At 38.2% G+C, this 21,979-nt stretch overlaps 2 protein-coding genes and 1 long non-coding RNA gene across 5 annotated transcripts; 2 read left to right on the top strand and 1 right to left on the bottom strand.

The window, feature by feature from the left end:
• Positions 1-185: 185 nt before the first annotated feature.
• LOC117956151 (cytokine receptor common subunit gamma-like) lies at positions 186-6,914 on the top strand. 2 transcript variants are annotated; one of them, XM_034891079.1, is made up of 10 exons: positions 186-408; positions 1,088-1,178; positions 1,872-2,044; positions 2,310-2,443; positions 2,536-2,701; positions 2,846-2,850; positions 3,965-3,972; positions 5,898-5,990; positions 6,193-6,253; positions 6,438-6,914. In XM_034891079.1, exons 1-10 carry the CDS (start codon positions 324-326, stop codon positions 6,654-6,656), a joined length of 1,035 nt encoding a protein of 344 aa, XP_034746970.1. In that variant the 5' UTR covers positions 186-323; the 3' UTR covers positions 6,657-6,914. The 2 variants fall into 2 exon arrangements, with proteins under 2 accessions (XP_034746970.1, XP_034746971.1); XM_034891080.1 differs by lacking the exons at positions 2,846-2,850; positions 3,965-3,972 and having other exon boundaries at positions 187-408; positions 5,888-5,990.
• LOC117956155 lies at positions 3,438-20,810 on the bottom strand. The gene is made up of 3 exons (XR_004659191.1): positions 20,799-20,810; positions 19,547-19,550; positions 3,438-3,609 (listed from the first exon to the last, which is right to left on the bottom strand). It is a non-coding gene; the product is annotated as an uncharacterized LOC117956155 (long non-coding RNA).
• Positions 9,835-17,970, top strand: snx12 (sorting nexin 12). Of its 2 annotated transcripts, XM_034891083.1 has the most exons (6): positions 9,836-10,211; positions 12,192-12,287; positions 13,896-14,020; positions 14,335-14,425; positions 14,891-14,901; positions 16,620-17,970. In XM_034891083.1, exons 1-5 carry the CDS (start codon positions 10,047-10,049, stop codon positions 14,894-14,896), a joined length of 483 nt encoding a protein of 160 aa, XP_034746974.1. In that variant the 5' UTR covers positions 9,836-10,046; the 3' UTR covers positions 14,897-14,901; positions 16,620-17,970. The 2 variants fall into 2 exon arrangements, with proteins under 2 accessions (XP_034746973.1, XP_034746974.1); XM_034891082.1 differs by lacking the exons at positions 14,891-14,901; positions 16,620-17,970 and having other exon boundaries at positions 9,835-10,211; positions 14,335-14,452.
• Positions 20,811-21,979: the final 1,169 nt, after the last annotated feature.

Raw genomic sequence — 21,979 nt, 5'->3', positions numbered from 1 at the left:
TGTTCAGTGATTGATATTATTCTTTTTTATAACCTTTAAAGTGACACTGCATGTGTTTGCATTTCAACAGCATTGAACAGGATTTGATGTGCTTTATGTTTTTGTTTTTTTACTTGCCTGTGTGTGTTATTTCACATTACAGCTATACGGAAGAAGGCCTAACTGTAGGCATGTCATCTAGATCTATAATATGAAGAGAGCTTCCTCTGACAGGAAACAAAACCCACGACAGTCAGATTAGGAGCAGAAAAAACACAGAAGTGAAGTATGTGACACGTCACTTCTAAATTATGTAGAATTAGATATACGCCGATGCTGAGAGCATGCATTTTCTGTTAGCCATGATGCTGACAAGACTGCTTCTGCTTCTCTGTCTGACAGGACATGTGTTTGCCAAAGAACCCCCCGGTAAGCACTTTTAAAATGTATATTTTACATTTTAGGAAAATTGTGTACTCTATCGTATCAAGGCTCTCTCTCCAAAGATTTACAATAGTCTCTTTACCAAGGCTACTCTGTAACCAAAATATATTATGAATAACTGTTTTTAGCGTATTTGGATGTGTTTGACCAATAAGGTAATGCATTAGCTTTGAAGGCTTTTGGTCTTATCATATTGTTTTACATTTGACTGTTTTGATGTGAAGCTGCTTTTGTTCATTGACTTTGTATCTATAATTTTAGTTAATAATCCATATTAAAAAAAGGTTCACTATCCAGCAGTGATTTTTACTGTATTTTTGATAACTTTTCTAAAATTAAAATCAAAATTAGAAACAGCACAACTGCCTTGAAATGTGATTAGGCCTTAATATTGTAAATACTTATTCACTTGTGTATTCGAGTTGACTAAATCTGTACTTCCTTGATTAGGGGCATTTTTGCGTAAATTCCCTTGTCGTCATTGTGCTACCATTTCCTTATTTTGTGTGCGTGTGTGTGTGTGTGTGTGTGTCCTGCTATTAGTCTATTACCTTTATCTTTTATCATAGGGTACTGTGTATTCTGTATGTGTAAGCCTGTTTTTTGGGTAATTTGTCTTCATGAAACTATTCTGCTGGCGTCAACCCTCCCGTGTCTCTGACAGATGTGGACTGTTTGGTGGTTCATCTGAAATATGTTCACTGTTCTTGGAATAAGGAGGGGACTCCAGAGGTCAATTACACCTTCTACGGCTGGTTTGTACTCATTAGTGACCCTGACAAACTCAAACACATTTTGTAATATAATCTGAATGTATTGAACTGTGAAGAGTAAAATATTGGACTTCCGTGAAAGATAAAAGTAAAAGTGTTTATTCAGAATAGGTTTCTGCATGTAATTTGAACATCTGATGTTAGCCTATTTTATCTGGGGTGCAATCACTTTACATACATACTGCAATTATCAGTGTGAAACTAAATTCTCTGATATAGTCTACCTCACTAGCTCCAGCTTAGTTGCTTTTCTTCATTTCACACAGTTTCCTATAATTGTATTCATTTTTTCTAGCTTATATATTCTAAATGTATTAGATTTATGTAATTCAACATGTTAACTGCTACTGTAAACCTTAAAGATTTCCCATTAAATTAAAGTAGAAATTTATAAACATGTCACATTCTTTTAAAGACTGAGCATGAGGTACATCTGACCTTGTCTCTGAATAGGCTATCCATGCTTATAGCATAGTGATTAATCATATAGAGACCTCAGGAGTAACAGGCTTGATTTGTTTCTTTAACACTAAGCAAATACTTTTTTAGTTGGCTCTTCAGAGAAATTATCCTTGTGCAACAAGCCCTAGTATCTGAATATGACAAATTACAAAGAAAGACCACCACCATACTTTGCTTTCTATGTGGAATGTCTAAATAGTGATTTCTTTACAGGTTCCAAGGTGCCAACGTCTCCAGTGAGTGCCCCTCCTATCTGTCAGAGAACAACATAAACACTGGATGTAACCAGCCCTATGGCTTACTTAATAGGTTCAACACATTTTACACCAGACTGGTACAAGAAAACCAGAGTCCCAAGGAGAAGGAACATAATCTTAAAACAAAAGGTATGCTTATTTACTGGGTTCAACATAACATTGGTAGGAACTTCCAAATAGTAAACCAATTAATTATACGTACTGGTGCAGCGCAAGTGTGTCTTTGTCCAGGAAAGGAACAACAATGCTAGTATTTTGAAACAGGGAAAAGCATTAAAGAAAAAAAAAACTTCTACGGCTGAAAATAAAAATATATTCTTTTAGTATGTCCGCCCAATTAAATTGTCATCACATTGTCTATTTTGTATCATTATATGGCCTGTGTTGTCTCCAGTCAAGTTCAATCCACCAACCAACCTGACTGTCCAATATGGCGCCGACTCTAACCTGTGGCTCAACTGGACCCAAACTTCTCCTAATTGTGTGGAAAGTCAAGTTCGCTACAGGATCAACAAGGGGGACTGGGCGGTAGGCAGTTTTGAGGAACAATAAATCTCTTTTTCAGTCTTTGTTGACTTATGCACTCATCTCCTTTCTCTCCTCTATCTTACTCTCCAAAGCCCTCTTTTGTCAGCCTAGGGAAGCAGAATTACTGCCTCAACTTGCCCTCCCGTAGTTCCCTGTATGAGCTGCAGGTGCGGAGCAAAATGGGGTACAGCTGTGGAGATTCCATATTCTGGAGTGACTGGTCTGAGCCTGTGGTCTGGGGATCCAACAACAGCACAGGTAAAATTACCAAATGTCTGCTAGCATAAAGGCCCAGAACTCACAACAACTTCTACTGAAAGAATTAACTAATCAGTTACTTCCACAGCCAACTAGTTGAAATTGCAACTATTATTAAGTCTCAATTTTAAGTCTCAGGCACAGAACCAGTATGTGGTATTTCCAAAACACTAACCGATGGTATTTCCAAAACACCCTGCCTCATGACTTATTTCCTATAGTCTTCAAAAATGTGCATATTCTTATGAATGTAAACATTTTTGATAAATGTGCAACAAAATTTGATGAATTTCAACATGTGGAATTGACATTTTGAGGTAGCCTACATACGTCTATACACGTAGACACGAACCCTTCATCGTACCCTAAAAGCCAATTAATGCTTCAGCGTTAAATTGACACCGTGGCTACGTATGTAAGTAGCCTACGTGGAGATACCGACCCTACGCCAAATCCTATGTGCTATAGCCTGGCGGCCACCTCTCCAGAAATGTAGCTATACGGCGCAGTGACCAACCTGATCTCACAGAATTCTGTGAAATGAACACGGCCCCTTAAGTTAAGGCAGAGGTTGTGGGTGGGCATACGTTTACGTGACACGCGAGAAGAATGGTACAGATTGGTTAAGGAAAATAAGAAAGCGACTTTAGGAAACATTACATGCGAAACACGATCCCCGGGTGAAAGTCCTGTGTTTGAGCCATCCACCGGTCCCTTACGCAGTTGTTTTGGGCGTTCATACTACTCGCCACCATATTTGCTCCTAATGCTTCGGCATCTTCTCATAGACTTTACATTGGAATGGTTTTCCGTGCTGGCCACACAGACCTTTCACAAATTCCTTGTCACCACCACGTAATGCGGTGTTAACAGTTCGGGATCATTTCACGTAATTCTGTGAGACCAGGCTGCGGTGACGCACATCGCTTGGCCGTTGCAGCGTTGCATTTCCCCCTGCTCATTTCTTGGTTCTCCTTTAAACAACAGAAGAAGGCTAACTTTTGCTGCTACAGCCTTCCCACCAAAGTCAGAAAGCACAGGGAAGATACTTTGTTTTTCTCAATATGCCTCTAAAGTCGGTAGGCTACTTGCTCCAAAGCTAATCGCCGTCACTCTCTCACTTGCTCTACCAAACTTTCCCCTGACACACACACCAACACACAAGTGCAAACTTTAGACCACTAACGTAGGCTATGGCAAACGCTCAGGTATACGTGGATTCTCCGCAGAAGCATCAATCTGGGGCCTGTTGCACGAAAGTAGAATAAAGAAATCCAGGATAAGTGAAAAAGCGCAGCTTGACTTAGTGTGATCCGCTCATTGCGGCTTAATCGGTTGCATGTTTGCCGAGCCAGGATGAACAGGTGAAGCTATGTCAAGCCAGGTGTAGATAGCAGGAATAAGTGCACGTTCACAGCTTTCTTAAATAGACCACGGTATTGATCACAGATTTACTGATGCAGAAATGGAGAAGACGCCTGTGGCGTGTCTGCGGCACAGACTATAGTGGACTGACTGAATGTGTAAGGATGTAAAACTATCTACTTAGCCTACTAGTCACTCCACATTTTTGCAAAGTTGTAGGTTACAACGTTTTACAACCCTATGCACAAATCTCTAAGCTATGTCTAATTCTTTGTACAATTATCAATGTTCATACAGAACAATCAGAAAGGGACAAAAACTAGAAAAAGAAATAAGTCACTTAAATACACGCTGTGAACATATTTGTAAAACAATGTTCATGTTTTTTTATTCTTCTGACAAGTGACAGCACCAAAATAAAAAGATTAAGAAGCATTGTGGTGTTAGCAGTGTGCTGAATGTAAACTACACTATATACGTACTGTAAATAGGCCACGTTATTGGTCCAGGCATGTGAGGCTAATTGAGAAGGTTATGAAACCAATGTAAGCTATGATAGAAAAACATTAAGCCTATATATTAAGGAGTAACACAAACTATCCTTTATTAGAGAAGTACAAGCAACAAAAAATGAAATCAAGAATGTATTGGTCTCTGATCAGTCTGCCATTAATATCATCTGGGAATATGGCAGCATTGTCCCACTTAATCTCTGGAGCGTCCTTTTTATGAACCTGAACCTGCATCGACCACGGACGCCGTACTGCTCATCTCTACTTTTCCAGAGAGAGTGGACACTGACGCAGCGCACAGGTCTGCCGGCAGGCCGCGGCCGCACGCCAGGCAGCCTCGAAACACTACTGTCTCCCCGGGAAAAGTCCCGACTTTCCAGATTGCCACTCCGCATCTGGGTGCCAGTGCAACCATTTCTAACCGTCTAAACAACTGTAATGGTAGGGTTTAAATCAAACTTGTGAAAACAATAGTGACAAGTAATGCATGTTGATAAAAATAAAGCAGAACACATTCAGAAGACAACGGAATAACTGTTAAACACGTTTATTTGGGATCAGAGCGGCAGTTGATTTAACACATGAGACTCCAGGATTAATTTTAGCCTGGCTGTTAGCCAGCTATGGACCAGGCTAGCCGCAAAGAATAAATCTCCATGGTTACTTGGTTGGGTTTATTTCAACCTGGTTTCGTGCAACCAAGTCAAAGTTAAATTCATCCAGGATAACTTGAATATCCCGGCTTAATCCCTTATCTTGGTTTCGTGCAACAGGCCCCAGGTCTAAGCCATAACCTGACATGCACCTCCCCAGAAATGTAAATAAACATTGCAGCAACGTTTCTTAAATTTCCCTCAGAATGAATAAAGTATCTATCTATTTATCCATCTATCTATCTAGTCTATAGCTACCACGTTCCACTTGATTGCGTTAGCCGTGACGATTGTAATAGGTTTAAAGAAATGCCAATAAACATCATGTTCAGTATCAGTCTGGTGCTGACCATTTAAATACATAACTTTGACATTATTTCTGAATCACAACATGCATCGTTTTTTGTTCTGTAAAAAAGGTTTTCATATCGTTGCATATCAAAAAACATACACAGTACGCCAAAACAAAAAATTACCAGTAGGTCTGTAATAGGCCAAAATTGGACAATACTGTATTGTCAGCTAATCAGTATATCTGTCTTACTCTAATTAGAGGTGGTTTTAACTATCTGTACCTGCTGCCCTGCATGTCCACAATACAGTAAAGGTACAAGACTAAGAAACAATTACAATCCACATCTCTCTCCTCCTCACAGACCCTGTGACGAACAGTTCAATGTCTGTGTGGACTCCAGTGCTGTACGCTGTGGGTGCTTTTATCCTCATCATACTGGTCATGATGTTGCTGCACCATGAAAGGTGGGTCATATGTCATGTATAAATGATGGTATATGGGTATGGAGTAGCCACAGAGTATCACCAATGTGTTCCTATTTCCTCAGTTTATTTTTACCTAAACCTTTTTAATTGTTTGCATTATGCAGTAAAACTTACAATTGAGCAGATGAGCTGTTGTTGATTTGATCCTCTGAGAGTTAAAATGTGCCTGCCTCCTATACAGAATCAGAATCATCTTCATCCCTGTGGTTCCCAAGCCATCCCCAAACCTTCAAAACATTGAGGTTAGTAGTATCCAGAGTGCTGTGCCCGCCATCACACAAAAGATTTGCATTCAAATCTTATCTCTTTTTTATTTGGCAGCAAATAAAATTATATTGCAGTCATTGGAATAAATGCACATGCCACAAATGTACCATCATGTGAGGTGACAGCCAAACAAGTCATATGTGTTGTTCTTTTTTAAAGGATTGGTTTAAATTCCCTAAAAGCCTGAAAGAGGGTTTAAACTACAATGAGCGTCCCTGCCCTGTGCGTGAGTACTGCCATGTGCGCCAGTCCGACAGCGAGAGCTCTGACTGCTCAACCTGCTCTGTCACCACCGACCAAACCGACTGCTCCGTCTTCATCCCTGTGAACGAACTGGACCTGTCTACTCCTTGCTCCTCTTCCATCTCACAGTTTTAGTCTCATCTGAGGAAGAGAGGCAAGTTCCTGTTTAGGAGGCATCTCAATCAGGGTTGGGTCTCCTTAAACGTCCAAAATGTCTTAAACTGACACATATCCTGCATTACTGCAGGGATCAGAAAATGGATCAAGATATGTTAGATTTCCCCTATGAGAAGAAACCAGATATTTGTTCAGGTCCCTTATAAGCAATTGATTCAATTAAAGCTATTAATGTTACAGAATATCAACAACCTGATGCAGCAGTTACAAGTAAAACAAACCCTGATTATATTAGCATATTTTACCACAAATAATTGATTCTAAACTACTTCCTTTATATTACTTTTCATTAGTGGCATGTATTTACTCTTTAAACTTGCTTCACAGGGTACTATAGCTATACAAAACTAAATTAAAATAAGAGTCAATTTAATAACAATAAGAAAGTCACCTTTCAGTTATTCCTCAAACAGAAAGTGTATTATTATGAGAGACATAACACATACAAACATTTGTATGTGTTGTTTTAGAATTGTAGGAAATTAATCAAATCTAATATCCCAATATTTTCGGCAAAATACATTACTGGTCACAATATTCGTTAAATGATTATTTGTATTTAATGTATAGTACTGACAAAAAACACAATGCATAAAGGTCAATAAATGGTAAAATGACAGTGTTACTGCAGCAAAATATCAGACTGACAGCACACATACAGAATATGCACAAAATAATAGGGTACACTATACGTGAAATAATAAATAGGATAGAATACAACAACAAATATTTAAAATACGTAGAAATTGGGATTTAAAATGTACAACTACTTAAATAGTATTAATAAAGTAAGTAAAGTAAATTATGTAAGTAAACCTATTGTGCAAGTTGCACTTAGTGCAGTTGTGATGTCTCAGAGTCTTATCTAACATTCAGTGATAGAGTGTTAAAAAGTGGTATTTCCTGTGCTAGGAATGAGTTCTTGTAGTGGTCCTTGTGACATCGAAGTTGTCGGATTCTCTAAGAGAAGGAGCTCCACTGTTGGACCAGTGTGGTGTGGAGAGGGTGGTCGGGGTGATCAATGATAGATAATGATTTAGTTTGTTCTGTGACCTCCTCTTCACTACAGCTTCAAATGTGTCCTGTTTAGCAGCCAAGAAGGAAGCATTCATTGTTCACTTAATCAGCTAGTCAAATTACCACCTTCTAATTAGGCACCCTTTGCTTCTAATGAACTCTTGGCTTTATTAATGGTTCCACATCATCACTAACTAATGTTATATCTGCAACATTAGGGTTTTCCATTCTAAAAAATCCCTACAATACTACAAAAAAATCTGTTTTTAACAATTTTACAGCTAGATGGATTATTGTAAAAACCCTTTCCCAAAGACTTTACTAACATCATTAGGAAAGTTGAAAGAAGACTTTATGAGTGAAGACTTGGTGGGTTATTAGAAAGTAAGAAACCATTGGCTTCTTTTAATGGATTTTTATATTAATAACTGCGTTATTACCAAATAGAAAAGTATAAACGGGCAACCCAAAATGTGCTCTCATCAAAGGCCTTCCAACTGATCTATCGATCATTAATAAATTACTCATTATGCCAAGTGACGGACTGGGATAAAAAAATAAACAGCCCTGGCATTTGCAACACATCGGCCCTATTTTTGTCAATAACCTTTGTCCCAGGGTCCCTGTCCAAGAGCATCGGACTGGGTTGGGGGGGGGGCGGGACCTATGCCCAAAATAGTCATACATTCTGTCATTGTAATAATTGGATGGATGGAATTTTAGTAAAAAATAAAATGATTCTTTTTTTTCTGGGAGACCCCTGAGCTCACTTTGGGAATCACTGTAGCAGGCAAATAGAATAGTTTTAACCCAGCCAAACACTTTTTGTATTATGTCCCATCATTTTGAATGTAACCTATCTTAATTGAATGTACTTTTTCAATGTGGTTGGACGTTATGGGTGATTCTGGGGAAGGAGCATCACAGAAAAGATGGAAATTAATTGAAAGACTAAGAACTAAAAGCTAAAAGGGAAAGTGAAAGACAACGGTAGGAACTAAGTCAATCTTGGGCTTTTAGCAGATGGAGACAATTATGGGAGTGTAAATCATTTTAAAAAATTGAATGTAATATGTCTATTTCATTCATAAAATAATTGTATAACTCATGATGCTGTTGTACATCAGTGGCCAACAACAAATTATGTCCAACTTCTATTAAGCGTGGACATTTTTTTCTTTTTAGTCCATGTTAGCCTACTATTTTCTTTACCCTTGTCCCCCTGTACCTGTGAGGAGCATCGTTGGGTTTCATGAAATGTGATTTATAAGATATTACGTTGGTTGCTGTAACAATCTCTTTATGCTTTGGTTCATGAAACCCGGTTTAGCTCACATTACAGCCAAAGGAGACTAAGTTACCTTCTGCAACAATTCATCTGTACCCTATTCTTATTGTAAATTAATGATTTTCTGTCAGAGAAAAATATTAATTGCAACTATATGCAGGGGCGTCGGACTAGGGGGGGGGAAGGGGACTGAGTACCCAGGGCCCTTATGTGAGGAGGGTCCAAAAAGATGCTAGAATGAATAGCTTTGGATGCAGGGATTGGCCAATAGAAAATGCCTTTTACAGGGCCCAGAATTTTGAGCTATGCCCACGTCCCGGTCTGATAGGATGTTTGCTGTTATATTGTTTTATTACAGAAAGTGACCCATGCCCAAAATAGTCATAAATTCTGTCATTGTATTAATTGGATGGATAGAATTTTTGTAAAAAATAAAATGCTTCTCTGTTTTTGGGAAACCCCTGAGCTCCCTTAGGGAATCCCTGTAGCAGGCAAAAAGAATAGTTTTAACCCAGCCACATACTTTTTGTATTATATCCCATCATTTTGAATGCTACCTATCTTAATTGAATGTACTTTTTCAATGTGGTTAGACGTTTCTGCTTCCTAGGCCCAAGCCTTTCTTGCATTTTAATGTTTGTGTTCAAAATCTGTAGTCTCTATGCTGCACTGTATCTGTCATGACCTGTTTTTTTTTAAATAAATAAACATGTCGAAAGTTCTGTGACATTAATTGTACGACTAAAATGATATTAGAGTAACCTAGTTCAATCTCCTCAGTCAAGTTATCTCACTGTCCATTAGAGGGAGTCCAGTGTCCCACACAGTACGGAACTGAGTCAACGCATTTTTCAGATTCAAGAAAGGTAGGGCGCAGGGCGGCTGGCCCCCGCAAGAAGAGCGAGATACGAGTCAGCTACTTCCCTAGCTGAACCGATCAGCTATCGCAATCAATTGATGTCTTCAGATGAGATTTAAGATTTTACTGTTCATTTAGTTGGTTTGATTCGCCGTTGGTCGTCCAAAAATTACAAACCGAGAAAATGACAGACCCTGCGGTGGCCGACACTCGCCGGTTGAATTCCAAGCCCCAGGACCTGACGGATGCTTACGGCCCCCCCAGCAATTTTCTGGAGATAGACGTTTATGATCCACAAATCGTTGGAGTTGGACGGAACCGTTACACAAACTATGAAGTTCGCATGCGGGTAGGTGCTCAAATCACAAGCCCAAAACTGTTGCAGCGTTAGCTTTTATTTGCTAAGCTAACTGTTAATTACAGTGTTGTTGCTAGCCAGTTAGCATATTTTATTCGCTGTGCTGAAGTCAACCCCGGGAACCACAATTTCCAAGGATGGCGTGGGCATGGGAAAGGAATGACCCGCCCTACTCTGCCTCTGAATGGCTAGTACTCGTTGTCTGCTCTGGTTGGGTTGGTTAGATTTAAGCAAGAGGAGTGGGATTGGTTATGCTTAGGGTAAGAATCTTAGGTTAAGCCAATCAGAGGGAGACTAAGGTAGAGAAGGGCGGGACATGCCTTCGCCTTCCTTGGGGAAAAAAATACTCACACAACCCCGTTGCTGTGTTGTTTACAATAGGAGCCTTGAATAGGCCAAGATGGAGCTCCAGTAAAAATCAGGACCGGGGATTGTCAGAGGCCTGTCGGAGGCAGCTTGCTCGATGTAGTTCGCAAGGCTGGCATGTCGACGTTTCATGACATAACCCACTTCTTCCAGCACACATGGTGAAAGCAGATCGACAATGCTAGCTAAGCCATGGCACTTAACGTTAGAGTTAAATGCCTTTTAAACTAGCTATGTAGCTAGCTAACAGAATGAAACATTACGACAGTGAAAATCATTGGGTCCCAGCTGACACCGTGAAGCTAGCTAAGTGCTACATACACTTTAGTTGCCAAGAAAGTAAAGACTAATTTAACGTAGTCTGTCTCTCTACATGTATAACGCCAAATATGCTTGTCGACAAAATAAACGTAAACAGACATGACTAGCTAGCTGTTAATGTTACATCTTGACATGTACAGAAAACGCTACTTAAAGGTCCCATATCATGCTCCTTTTAATGTCATATTTGTGCTTTTAGCGTTAGTTTTTACTAGAACGTGTTTAGATGCCTTAATGTTTAAAAACATTTTTCTCATACTGTAGCCATGTCTGCATATACCTGTATTCACCCTCTGTCTGACACGGTTCGTTTCAGCTGTAACCGCACTGTAGCACCACACTTTCTACATCTAGCTAGTTGGGACATCCCAAACATACTGAAGTACCTTCGGCTGGTTTAAAGGCACAAAGTATGGGCTTTGTCAATTTTCAAATTGAGAATTTTGATACTTTCAAAGTATTTATTTACCACGTCAACCAGCTTTATAATTTAAAAAAAAAACAATACAAGGAAATCTGATTTTTATTAAATGCGACCTTTAACCTAGGTGGAATGCTGAAATGTTGGTGGTTTTATGGAAATGGGCAAAATTACATGTGTATCCTTATTAAATAGGAAGAATATAAACATTATCAGTTGCAGCTAACTAGTTGTAAGTTAAACTTCCTTCTTTAGCATACAAAGGCGGTTGAGCTTGTAGGAATGAGTTTCAGAAAATTGCTGACACCGCTAAGTTTAAAGAAAACATTTCCTGGAAGTTGATGCTAACATTGAAATTGCATAATTGTAACTTAACAGGCTTGTCTTGACTACAACTCCTCGTTTTGATGAGAAAGTAAATACAGTTGGGTTTTGGACTGTTGGTAGGACATAAGCAATTTGAAGATGACACATTGGGCTCTGGGAATTACTCATTATACATCCTGCAAACTAAAAGATAAATCAATTGCCCATAAAATAACCCATAATGAAAATAAGCATTACATGCCCCAACACTTACAACTGAAAAGGTTTACAAAGAAAAAGAACCACATTCTCCACATCTAACCAGCGTGCAAGTCTAACCGGAGACTTTAATGCTATTTATTTACTCAAATTATGTTGGTAAGAAATCTGTTATTGTCACACCTTTGTTGCTCAGGGCACTTCCAATGCCTCCAACACTCAGTCATGATAGTTGTCAGCTGTCCAGCAAGCCTTGTTCTCACTATGCAACAACAACCATGTCAAATGTTTGAAGTTGGGATAAATCATGAGCTGTTTTTTTCTTCTTATCTGTGTAGACAAACCTTCCCATTTTCAAACTGAAGGATTCCTGTGTGAGAAGAAGATACAGTGACTTTGAGTGGTTAAAGAATGAGCTGGAAAGAGACAGTAAGGTGAGTAAGCAACAATGTTGAGTTTCAGGCTAATCTTTGTAGCAGGTTGGCTGGTGCAAACTAGTACCATAATTACAATGATGTGACGTGAAGAGATTTCTCTCTTCACGTTCAAGATGGCTCAAGAGATGACACGGGACACCAAGCTACTTTGTACAAAGGGCAACCTGCTCGGCTGAAACACCCAAGAGAGTCGCGCCGAGACAGTTCCTTGTTCCTTTATTTATAGGTTGATACAAACGGAATAGTGTGTGAGTGTGTGTGTCAGTCCTAACCGGACTGATACAAACAGAATAGTGTGTGTGTGTGTTTGTGTGTGTGTGTGGTATCAGTCCTAACCGGACTGATACAAACAGAATAGTGTGTGAGTGTGTGTGTCAGTCCTAACCGTTTGGGCCTTCGTCCTTGTGCTTTAGTGAGATACATGTTTCAATAAAAGAACGTGAGATACATGTTTCAACAAAAAGAACATCCTGTGAAATGCTTGCATAGGCTTTTATGAGAACAGAGTGTGACAATCACCCCTATATTGCTAAACAGCCAAGCAGTTGAATATAGTTGAATATAGTACATCGAATATATCTTATAACAAGTGATAAGTGTCAATGTTGGTAAAAAGATATAATCCCTTCATATATTAAAGTAAAAAGTATGATTACACTCTAGGTTTTGTCTTCTGTCCTGATATAGTGAATGAAAAGCTTAAATATATGAATGTAAATGTGCGTAGTTTCAACTTAACAGCACAGCGAGTGTGCAATTTAAATGCCATGTGGTATTTCTTTTTTTGTGATCAATTTTTTATTCATTTTGTTGATTTACATAAATTATACAATGTGAAATTACACATCAATGAACTGCCAATATTGTAAGTTTATAAATGTGCATGCTTGCAAATGTACACGCCTATAATACTAGCAATCAATTGAATGATTAAACAACATAAAACACACACTAGAACAAAATGCAACAAAGAAACAATAATAAAATACATAAGTAAAAGAAAAATACCCCAACTCACCCATCTACCCTGGACCTATTGGACATGGAAAACCATTTTATAGTATGGATTTAATTTTAATGAGAGCTTCTTTCCATTGTGTTATATTTTCTGTTTTTGCCTGGTTGGCAAACCATTGTTCCATATTTGCAATGTCTATAAAGTCAAGGAGTTATTTACTGTATATATTGACTGAATGCGGAGCTTTCCATCCATAAGTTATTAATCGTTTAGCAGCTGTCAGACCAGCTAACCACAGACGTCTCTTCTTCACACAGAGGTTCAAGTTAGAGCTATCATTAAGTAGCAGGACATCCGGTGAGTAAGGATTTGTTATGGCTAATATGTTCAATAGTGTTTCTGAAACCCTCTTCTAGAACTCCAAAACCCTTGGACACACCCATGCCATATGACAAAAAAGTACCCAATGAATTCTGATTGCATAATGTGCAGGTTGGTGATGGCAGTGCTTACATTTTGTCCAGGGAGTGAATTATGTTCTTTGTATGAAATTTAAAATGAATGACCTAATGGTTAGGATTCTTGGAAGATAGTTGCAAGTTCTGCCAAATTCATGAGTTATCTTTTCTGTTATTTGTGACCTTCAGATTGTAGTACCATCTCTGCCGGGCAAGGCCCTGAAGAGACAGTTGCCATTCCGCGGAGACGAGGGCCTTTTTGAGGAGTCCTTCATTGAGGAGCGGCGATCGGGCCTCGAGCAGTTCATCAACAGGTCAGTCAGTTCAGCCCTAAATTAGTACTGTATTAGTAATACATACTTTGTGTGTTCTTAGATGTAGATAAAGCCAACCTATTTGTCACATAAGCATGAGTTAATGTGGAACATACCAGTTTTGACTGTGTTTCCTGCAGGTTTTCTTATTTAAAAAAAAATGTTTTGGCCCAAACTGAAATTCACACATTTAGTAGAGTCAGTCACACAAGGCTTAACCTAATCTGTGTCTGTGCGGCAATTAACTAATCCACTATTGCATCTCACCAGCCTCCATGAAAAGCTTTTGGCCGTTTGTGTGTATGTTTCTGCAGAATTGCAGGTCATCCCTTGGCCCAGAACGAGCGCTGCCTTCACATGTTTCTGCAAGAGGAAAGCATTGACCGTAACTACATTCCTGGAAAAGTACGACACTAGGGTTACTGAGGGAGGTGGGGGGTTAAACTCTGGGGTGTAGATCGGACTGTCTCCTGGCGTCTCTTCCATCTTGACTTCTTTTAATCTCCTGTCTGTCTCTCTGCTTCTCCCTCTCTCTTTCTCTCTCTCTGCGTATAGCATTGTAAAGTCCTATTCACTTTATCTTGGATTTAGAATACGTATACTATACATCAGAACATGTTGATAATGTTTCAAACAATCTTCCACATGCATTTGTTTTGTACAATCATGTCGGAAGATTTAAGGAATTAAAATGATGTTCGATACATTCAGTCTTTCCTCGATGAGTGTCTTATCATGATTGTAATATAATGTGAATAAAGTAAAACATGATCTAAATATGGCACTAATGTGCACCATAGGATACATGCAGACTGTAAATGAGAGTTCTGATCCTCTTTTGTTCTCTGTTTTTGTTGTTCTTTTTTTTAGGTATGAATGAAGTAAGTTTGCTTATTTGATCCTGTCTCTAAGAGCTTTCTGGAAATTGAAGGTGGCTGCATGGGCACTGTAAAGACCAAAGGCGATAGTTCACAAATTGTTAAGTAGAACAATGCTAATGCCATAAACATATATATATATATATATTTATACTGTATATAAGATCTGACTGCAATGTGTCGCTTAATCTTGTAAATGTACCACACATAGTCCCTGGTTGTCACACGATACAACCAGTTATTCCCCAAAGATGTTGGCGTGATCATGGTGTGCCGCAAAGTGAAAAACATTCTGCAAGCCAGTTCTGCATTACCCATTGCCTAGCCTGTAGAAAAACATAATGCAAAATGTAAGTTGCAGTTGAAAGTTTTGAATTGGTAAGGAGTGTACTAAAGTTAATCAGCTGTTTCTCCAAAACTGGCTTGCAAAAGTTTCTCAGGCCACCACGTGCATTTCGAGTTACGTGAACTATTGTTTTACTGCAATAAGTACTGTACCTTACCCATGACAAGAGCTTTTTTTCTTTTTAAATCTCAAACTAATCCGATACCTTGTCATTATCATCCGCACTAATTATTGGCTGCATGGCAATCTTGCACGCTTCCCCCCCCCCCCTTCCCCCCCGCAATAAACATGTCTCAGTGTTGCTGACAATTTTCTCTGTTGATTCTGCTCTTTATTTACCTATAATTCAATTTTTTTTTTAGACATGGATATGTTTATGTCTGGAAAAACAAAGCAGTAAATTCTGCCAACAATTTTTGTTCAAGCGTCTTTCTCTTGCACCAATAATGTCCACAGTTCATTAGACACAGTTTATGTCTAATGGACTAAATCAGTTGAATTGAATGTCCATATATATGTCTATAGCAGCAAAACGACGATATTGTCTTCCACTGACTGCATGTTAGTCACGGGCAAGCTCTAGAACCATATGAATATACCATGGCATATCTTAAGACCACTGCCCTGCATGATGCCCTTTGGTGACGTGTGATGCGCAGTAACCCATCAGCTTAGTTCTGACACTGTTGTAAAAATCTGCACGCAGTCCTGTGTAATGTCTCATGTTTTAATGTGTATTGGAGCCGCCATGTTTTGTTTTACCTGCCGACTTTTTTTTTATAAGATTTAGTTCAATTTTAGTCCAGAAAATGTTGCCAATGTAAAAACAACACATGTAATAGAAGCAAAAATCTTTTTTTAAATGGTTTAACATGTTTTGGGTAATGACCTCCGGAGTTGGCTAAATGTAGAACAGGCACACCAACACAGAGCAGGAGTCAGCATGTCCAGTTTTATTCCAGAAATAAATGACACTTAGAAGATATGTATGGTACGTTTTAATGAGTGTACTATTAACTTTTCCATTATGGAAAACAATAGCATGCTTATTCAACATTACTTTACAGACCACAGTGTTGCATCTCTGTTCAATGTCTTTGATTGTATGTAGACTGTAATGCCCAAGCAACTGCCTTTAACAAAAACAAATTCATGACAGCACAAGGCAGCCTTAGTAGTAGGTCAAAAAACATTAAAAAGATGAATATTGTGGCCAGAATCATTTTTCACAATTTGATATTTTTTGTAAACAGTATTATAACGTTGTGCCATTAGATAAGCCAGAGATTTATAGCATTGACCAAATCCACTTTAAGCTTGAACATGTCTGTATGTTGTTTCTGATGTCCGTTTCTTTCTCTCTCCTATTGCAAAGATAACACAGACTGCTGCACCTGCCCCATGTACATTTATTTCGACATCACGTCATTATAAAGCTGGTGGAAATGTCAGAACTGATAAGTATCAACGGTGTAGGAAAAACACAACTATTGCTCCTGGACAAAACTACAAGATCCAATGTATACATTGTTTGATGTTGTCTTTATTCAGTCATTCCACAGTGTGTACATTCTTTTTGTTCAGTAATCAGTGAAAAAGAAAACATGTTTCCATATATCCTTTTGTCATAGCTAGATTTTTTTTTTTTTTTTACAATGATTGTTATATTTTCTAAATGTCTTTTAAATTGATTTGATCACATTTAAAATGAGGGTAATTTCCTGCTTTGATTAATGTCTTCTTTTGCTAGCGGAGATGTGATTTTGATGATAACTTCCCAAAGTCAAGCAACATGTAGCATCATGAAAGAGACAGTGATATTTCATCCCAGACAATACACATTTGCATTTCCCCCTGAGTTTTATGTTCTGAACATGCTCTTAGACAGTAGTGTTTCATGATTATTTGTTTGAACTCTGCTGTCTTAGTTACATCATCATGCCTGCACTTTGGCTGTGTGTTGTCAAATCAGCCATCGGGAATGTTAAGTTAGGTAAATAACCACATCTAAGCACTGTGACAAGAGGTTCATTATATGAACAATATTTCATTGTTTAAAGGCATAATCAGCATCTGGTTTATTGATCTGAAATGAGGCAAAGTCTGCACTTATTTTCAGCCGGTTTATTCTTTCTATCAATATTATTGTGAGGTGTATTAATACATGTTATCATTGGAGCCCCACTACGAGTGACCAGGATCATACTTGTTAATTCTGTCCACCAATTAAATTTCCTGCTGCTTGCTGTTTCATGTCTACATGTGTCTTTTCAGTTTTAAAGAGAAGAAATAAAATCAGTAAAACTCACCTTCCAGTTTGTGATTAGTGCGTCACACTGAGAAGCAGCGAGGCGGATCAGAGAGAGTCATGGGAGCTGGATGAATGGGCGCAGATGGCCTAATTTAATAATGAAAAGGAAAAACCATATTAGGTTGGAAATGCTTGGGTATACATTTTGGAGGAAGATTTTCTTTGCATAAATCTTACAACTTGTACAGAAAGATACACTACACTTTTTTTAAAAATGTGTATTAAGTTTTAATTAATTTGTTTTAATGTTCTTTAAATCCCTCTCCACAACAAATAATAATAGAATAATGTAACAGTATTACATTTAAAAACAAAAAACATGTACTGTGTGGGCCAATGTATTTTAAACCATGTCTCAATGGAACTTGTAATGTGCTGCACCAAAGCTCACATTAATAAAACCATAACACAGTGACAGATCTGTTTTCCTCTGCATATGCATTCCCATTAATGAACAGTAACACAATTGAAAGCACTTTTTTTAAGTAACTATTAAGAGCTGAAACGATTAATTGGCCAACATTTACATAATTTACCATTCTTTTTATTTTTATTTTTACTTTTGGCTTTTTAAATGTGAGAATTCTGTTTACTTTTTGGCATATATTAATGTAAACTTGTTAGTCGGATAAAAATGAGCAATTTTATGTCTTGTGTGACACATTTTGTTTACTTTTTTTTTGTTTTTATTGTAAAGCATTTTGTAACTTTGTTTCAAAATGTGCTATATAAATAAAGTTATTAATTTGAAGATGCCAGCTTTGGGTCTGGGAAATTATGAGTAATGTTACCTCCTGGCATGTATTATAGACAAAACAGTTTATTAATTAACTGAGAATATAACAAACAGATAAATCAGACAAATGGAGACGCATCAATACGTAAAACTACATTTTTATAGCGGTCATAAACTAAAATAAAATAAAATGTATGCATTACAGTATCAATAAACTCCTAAATAAAAAATATTCAACCTTTTTACAGTCCTAATGCAGTTTATAAAAGAAATACAGTTTATGTGGCAGGAAGGAAGCCTCATAAGTACAAATGTTGGCTCTTCGGTGGCAACACTGGGTCTTTTTGTTTCACTAAACAATCGTTAAGTCCTCTAATCTTTTTCTTGTTGTAGTTTGCCTTCAGGAAATACAGAGATTAACAGGGGAAGAGGAATTCTGGCCACAGGTGGATTAAAGTTGCCCCAGAGTAGTGATCTTGTGATGTAGACCTTGACCTGCAGGTGATCCAAAGTAGACATGACTGTAATTGGACACAATTGGGGCTTCCATGTGAATTAAAAAAATGAACAATGAAACCGTTCATAAAGTACAGTACCTGTACAATCTGTACAGCATATGACTATATCCGGCCTAGACTCAGGAGATTAAAAGTGAGAAACCTCCAGGAGGGAACCCTCTTCCAGGATGAGCCAAAAATGTAATGTGTGCGTTTGTATGAATAGATAGAAGTAGAAAAAAACGAAGATATTTTTTTAGGATACAAACCTACCCTGACCTTCCTCATAAGTGAGGACTGTGACCTACAGAACTAGTGAGCTTTGATGTGCGTGGCCTTGTCCTGACTAATGAGAGTGGGCAGACAGGATGGGCACAGTAGGCCAAGGCAGAGATTAGGTTGTGTTTTTTTTAGCAATTCTAACACTGGAGCCCAGTGTGCAGCCATGTTTGCAGAGACACCCAGTTGGGATAGCTTGATATACTGGAAGTAAATTGAAAGAGCAACCCAAAGCAGTGTGACTGGGCAAGTACAAAAGGTGAGACGAGTGGCTACTGGTACCATCGGACACAGAGCTAAGGTGGAGAAGGGGGAAAATACAATTCATGAATCCATTTTATTTAATGTTACCTCTGGGTCCAAGGCATGAAAAACCACACATCTTGCCTTTCCCAGGAACCAACAAAAAAATAGAAGTCCAAAATTCACAATAACCAACAACAATTGAACAGACAGCATTTCAATGGCTCGGTGTGTACCTGACTGTGGATGCTTGGCTTGCCTAGATTTGTTCACACAGATTCCATCATTCCAAAAGTCAGTGTGGCCTTTTATTTCTGTTTTTAGTTTGATTTTTTCAGCACAAACTCTATTACACAGATGCTTTATAGCAAAAAAAGTAGTCCGCAGTGTGAACGTGCTATAAATAAAATGTGTCTCTCAACAACAGTTGAAAAGGTTGAGTTCCTTTGCATGGCTTGATAAAAACAGGCAAAGTGGAAAACTGCCCTTGGGTCCTGGATCTACAGGTGCCCCAAATGCCCCTTTTTATTGTGTGTCAGTTGCTTTTTTGTAATTTGATGTATTGCAAATGTATTTGAAAATATGCAACACTAAAGGACCATATTAATAATTTAGAACTTTAAGGGCGAGTCCTGTTTAATCACCCATCTGACCTAGCTGTGTTGTAGTAGTGTTGTGTCAAAATGTATATGGTGCTTATTGCTAAAAACCAAAAATATGTTTAACTAAATCAAAGCATATTTTGCAATGCACACGTAGCAGCATGGTGGCCCAATGGTTGAACAAAGTTCTGGGTTTGAATCCAAGTTGTTCTGGGCTTTTCTGTGTGGAGTTTGTATGTTCTCCCCGTGTTTCCGTGGGTTCCCTCTGAGTGACCCGCTTTCCCCCACCATCAAAAACATGTCCTAGGTGCTCCAGTCAGTGTCCTTGATCAGAGAAATCAAGTGGCTACTATAGTACCATCAGGCACAGAGCAAGGGGTGGAGAAGGGAGAAAATGCAATCCATAAATCCATTTTATTTAAAGTTACCTTTGGATCAAAGGCATGAAAATGTTGCTACATGCATGTAATGTGACAATAAAGTACATTTACTTTTCCATGATTTTAAAATAAATCAAAATATTTTTGATTTTTTTTTATAAAATAGATTCTTTAGAAAACAGCAATCACATTTCTATTTAATTGTCTTGCAACAAACTCTGAATTACTCTAAAGTACCTCTGAGTGACATAGTTAATGATGTGTGAAAGTATCTTCTGGGTTATACACTTCTGCAGCCATCAGCGCAAAAACTGTGGGTTGATACTAAGGACAAACTAATGGAGATACTCCATGTGCTGTGTTGTCAAAAGGATTGCTACAATGGACAAACCCATGCTTTTTTATCAGTATAAAGGTTGCAAAGAATGTGACCTTGGTCTACAACCCTGATCTTTACATGGTTCATGTGGTGACTTTGACCAAGCCGATAGTGTTGAAAAACATACTTTTGCTGATAAAGACCATAAGATGCGCCTGAAAGCTTAGAAGAAGCTAATTGAACATCTGAATTGAGATTGTTCTTGTTCCCAGTGTCAAGAGTAAACTCCACCGCTCAAATATGTTTATAGTAGCCCATACTAGTTCTCCAAGAGCCTTCCGTGGCAATTGGCCTAAACAGATGTTGCCTTGTGATGAGATTGTTTTTTAACTACTGTTTTCCAAGACAAGACTGAACGTTCAAACTCAAGCCAACACGGATGGAAACTCCATAAAGGCAGAGTTGGTAATGTTGAAAAGCTAGCAGACGTAGCAGAGCACTGCCCGTCGCTGCTTCAGAGCAGAGAGGAGGAAGGACTGCAATTTTTTGTGTGTCTTATACAGGCAACTTATCAAGTATGTCTAAAGAACTAATCAAACTAATTAAGAAGCAAACAACAATGTTAAAAACAAACAGACAAGACAACAAGGAAGAAATTAAAAATGAGTTGTGTTAGTGACATAACGGGGAAAGAAAAAAAATAGGGTTGGTTTTGTCTCTACAGGTCTCAAGCTTGCTACTATGCCGTAGCAAGTGATTATGGGCATTAGTGTAACTACATATTTCCTTAAAAAATAACACTTGAATTTGTTTCCAACCATTTACTATGCAGTAACTATACCATCTGTTGTCTTTAGGACATGGCTGCTAAGAAGGGTAACCATGTAAAGACCATTTCACGCAACATGAAAAAGTGTATATTCTGTATATTCTCCATCATTGTTTAAAAATCTAATTTAGGCTTTAAAAATGTTTACATTTTGTGCAGAAATATTAATTAAAAAAACTAGATTTAGCATTGACTTTTATTGCGAGGTATTTAACTCTGATGCCACATAGTGTTTCTGTTGCATCAGACTGAAATGGGTTTTAGTGCCCACTCATGTACATGCATTATGTCACAGAAATCCATTATACACAGGCCAGATGATATTTGACGATGACGATGATGTAAAATGTTTAAAAAATTACATTTTCACCACCACTGAACCTCTAGCTTTCCCGGGTCGCTGAGTGCAAATGCACATGAAAGAAATACTTTGGTCTTTCCCTCCTTTTCTTTTAATCTGCGGAACAAAGCAACAGCGGATGTAGCGTAGAGAGTGGAGCCAGGGCGGACACTGACTCTAGATCTCTATATATGGGCAT

The sequence above is a fragment of the Etheostoma cragini genome, chromosome 13 (genome assembly GCF_013103735.1).
Source record: "Etheostoma cragini isolate CJK2018 chromosome 13, CSU_Ecrag_1.0, whole genome shotgun sequence".
Taxonomy (NCBI): Eukaryota; Metazoa; Chordata; class Actinopteri; order Perciformes; family Percidae; genus Etheostoma; species Etheostoma cragini.
Note: the sequence above shows the minus strand (reverse complement) of the source record. Positions and strands in the feature narration are given on the sequence as shown.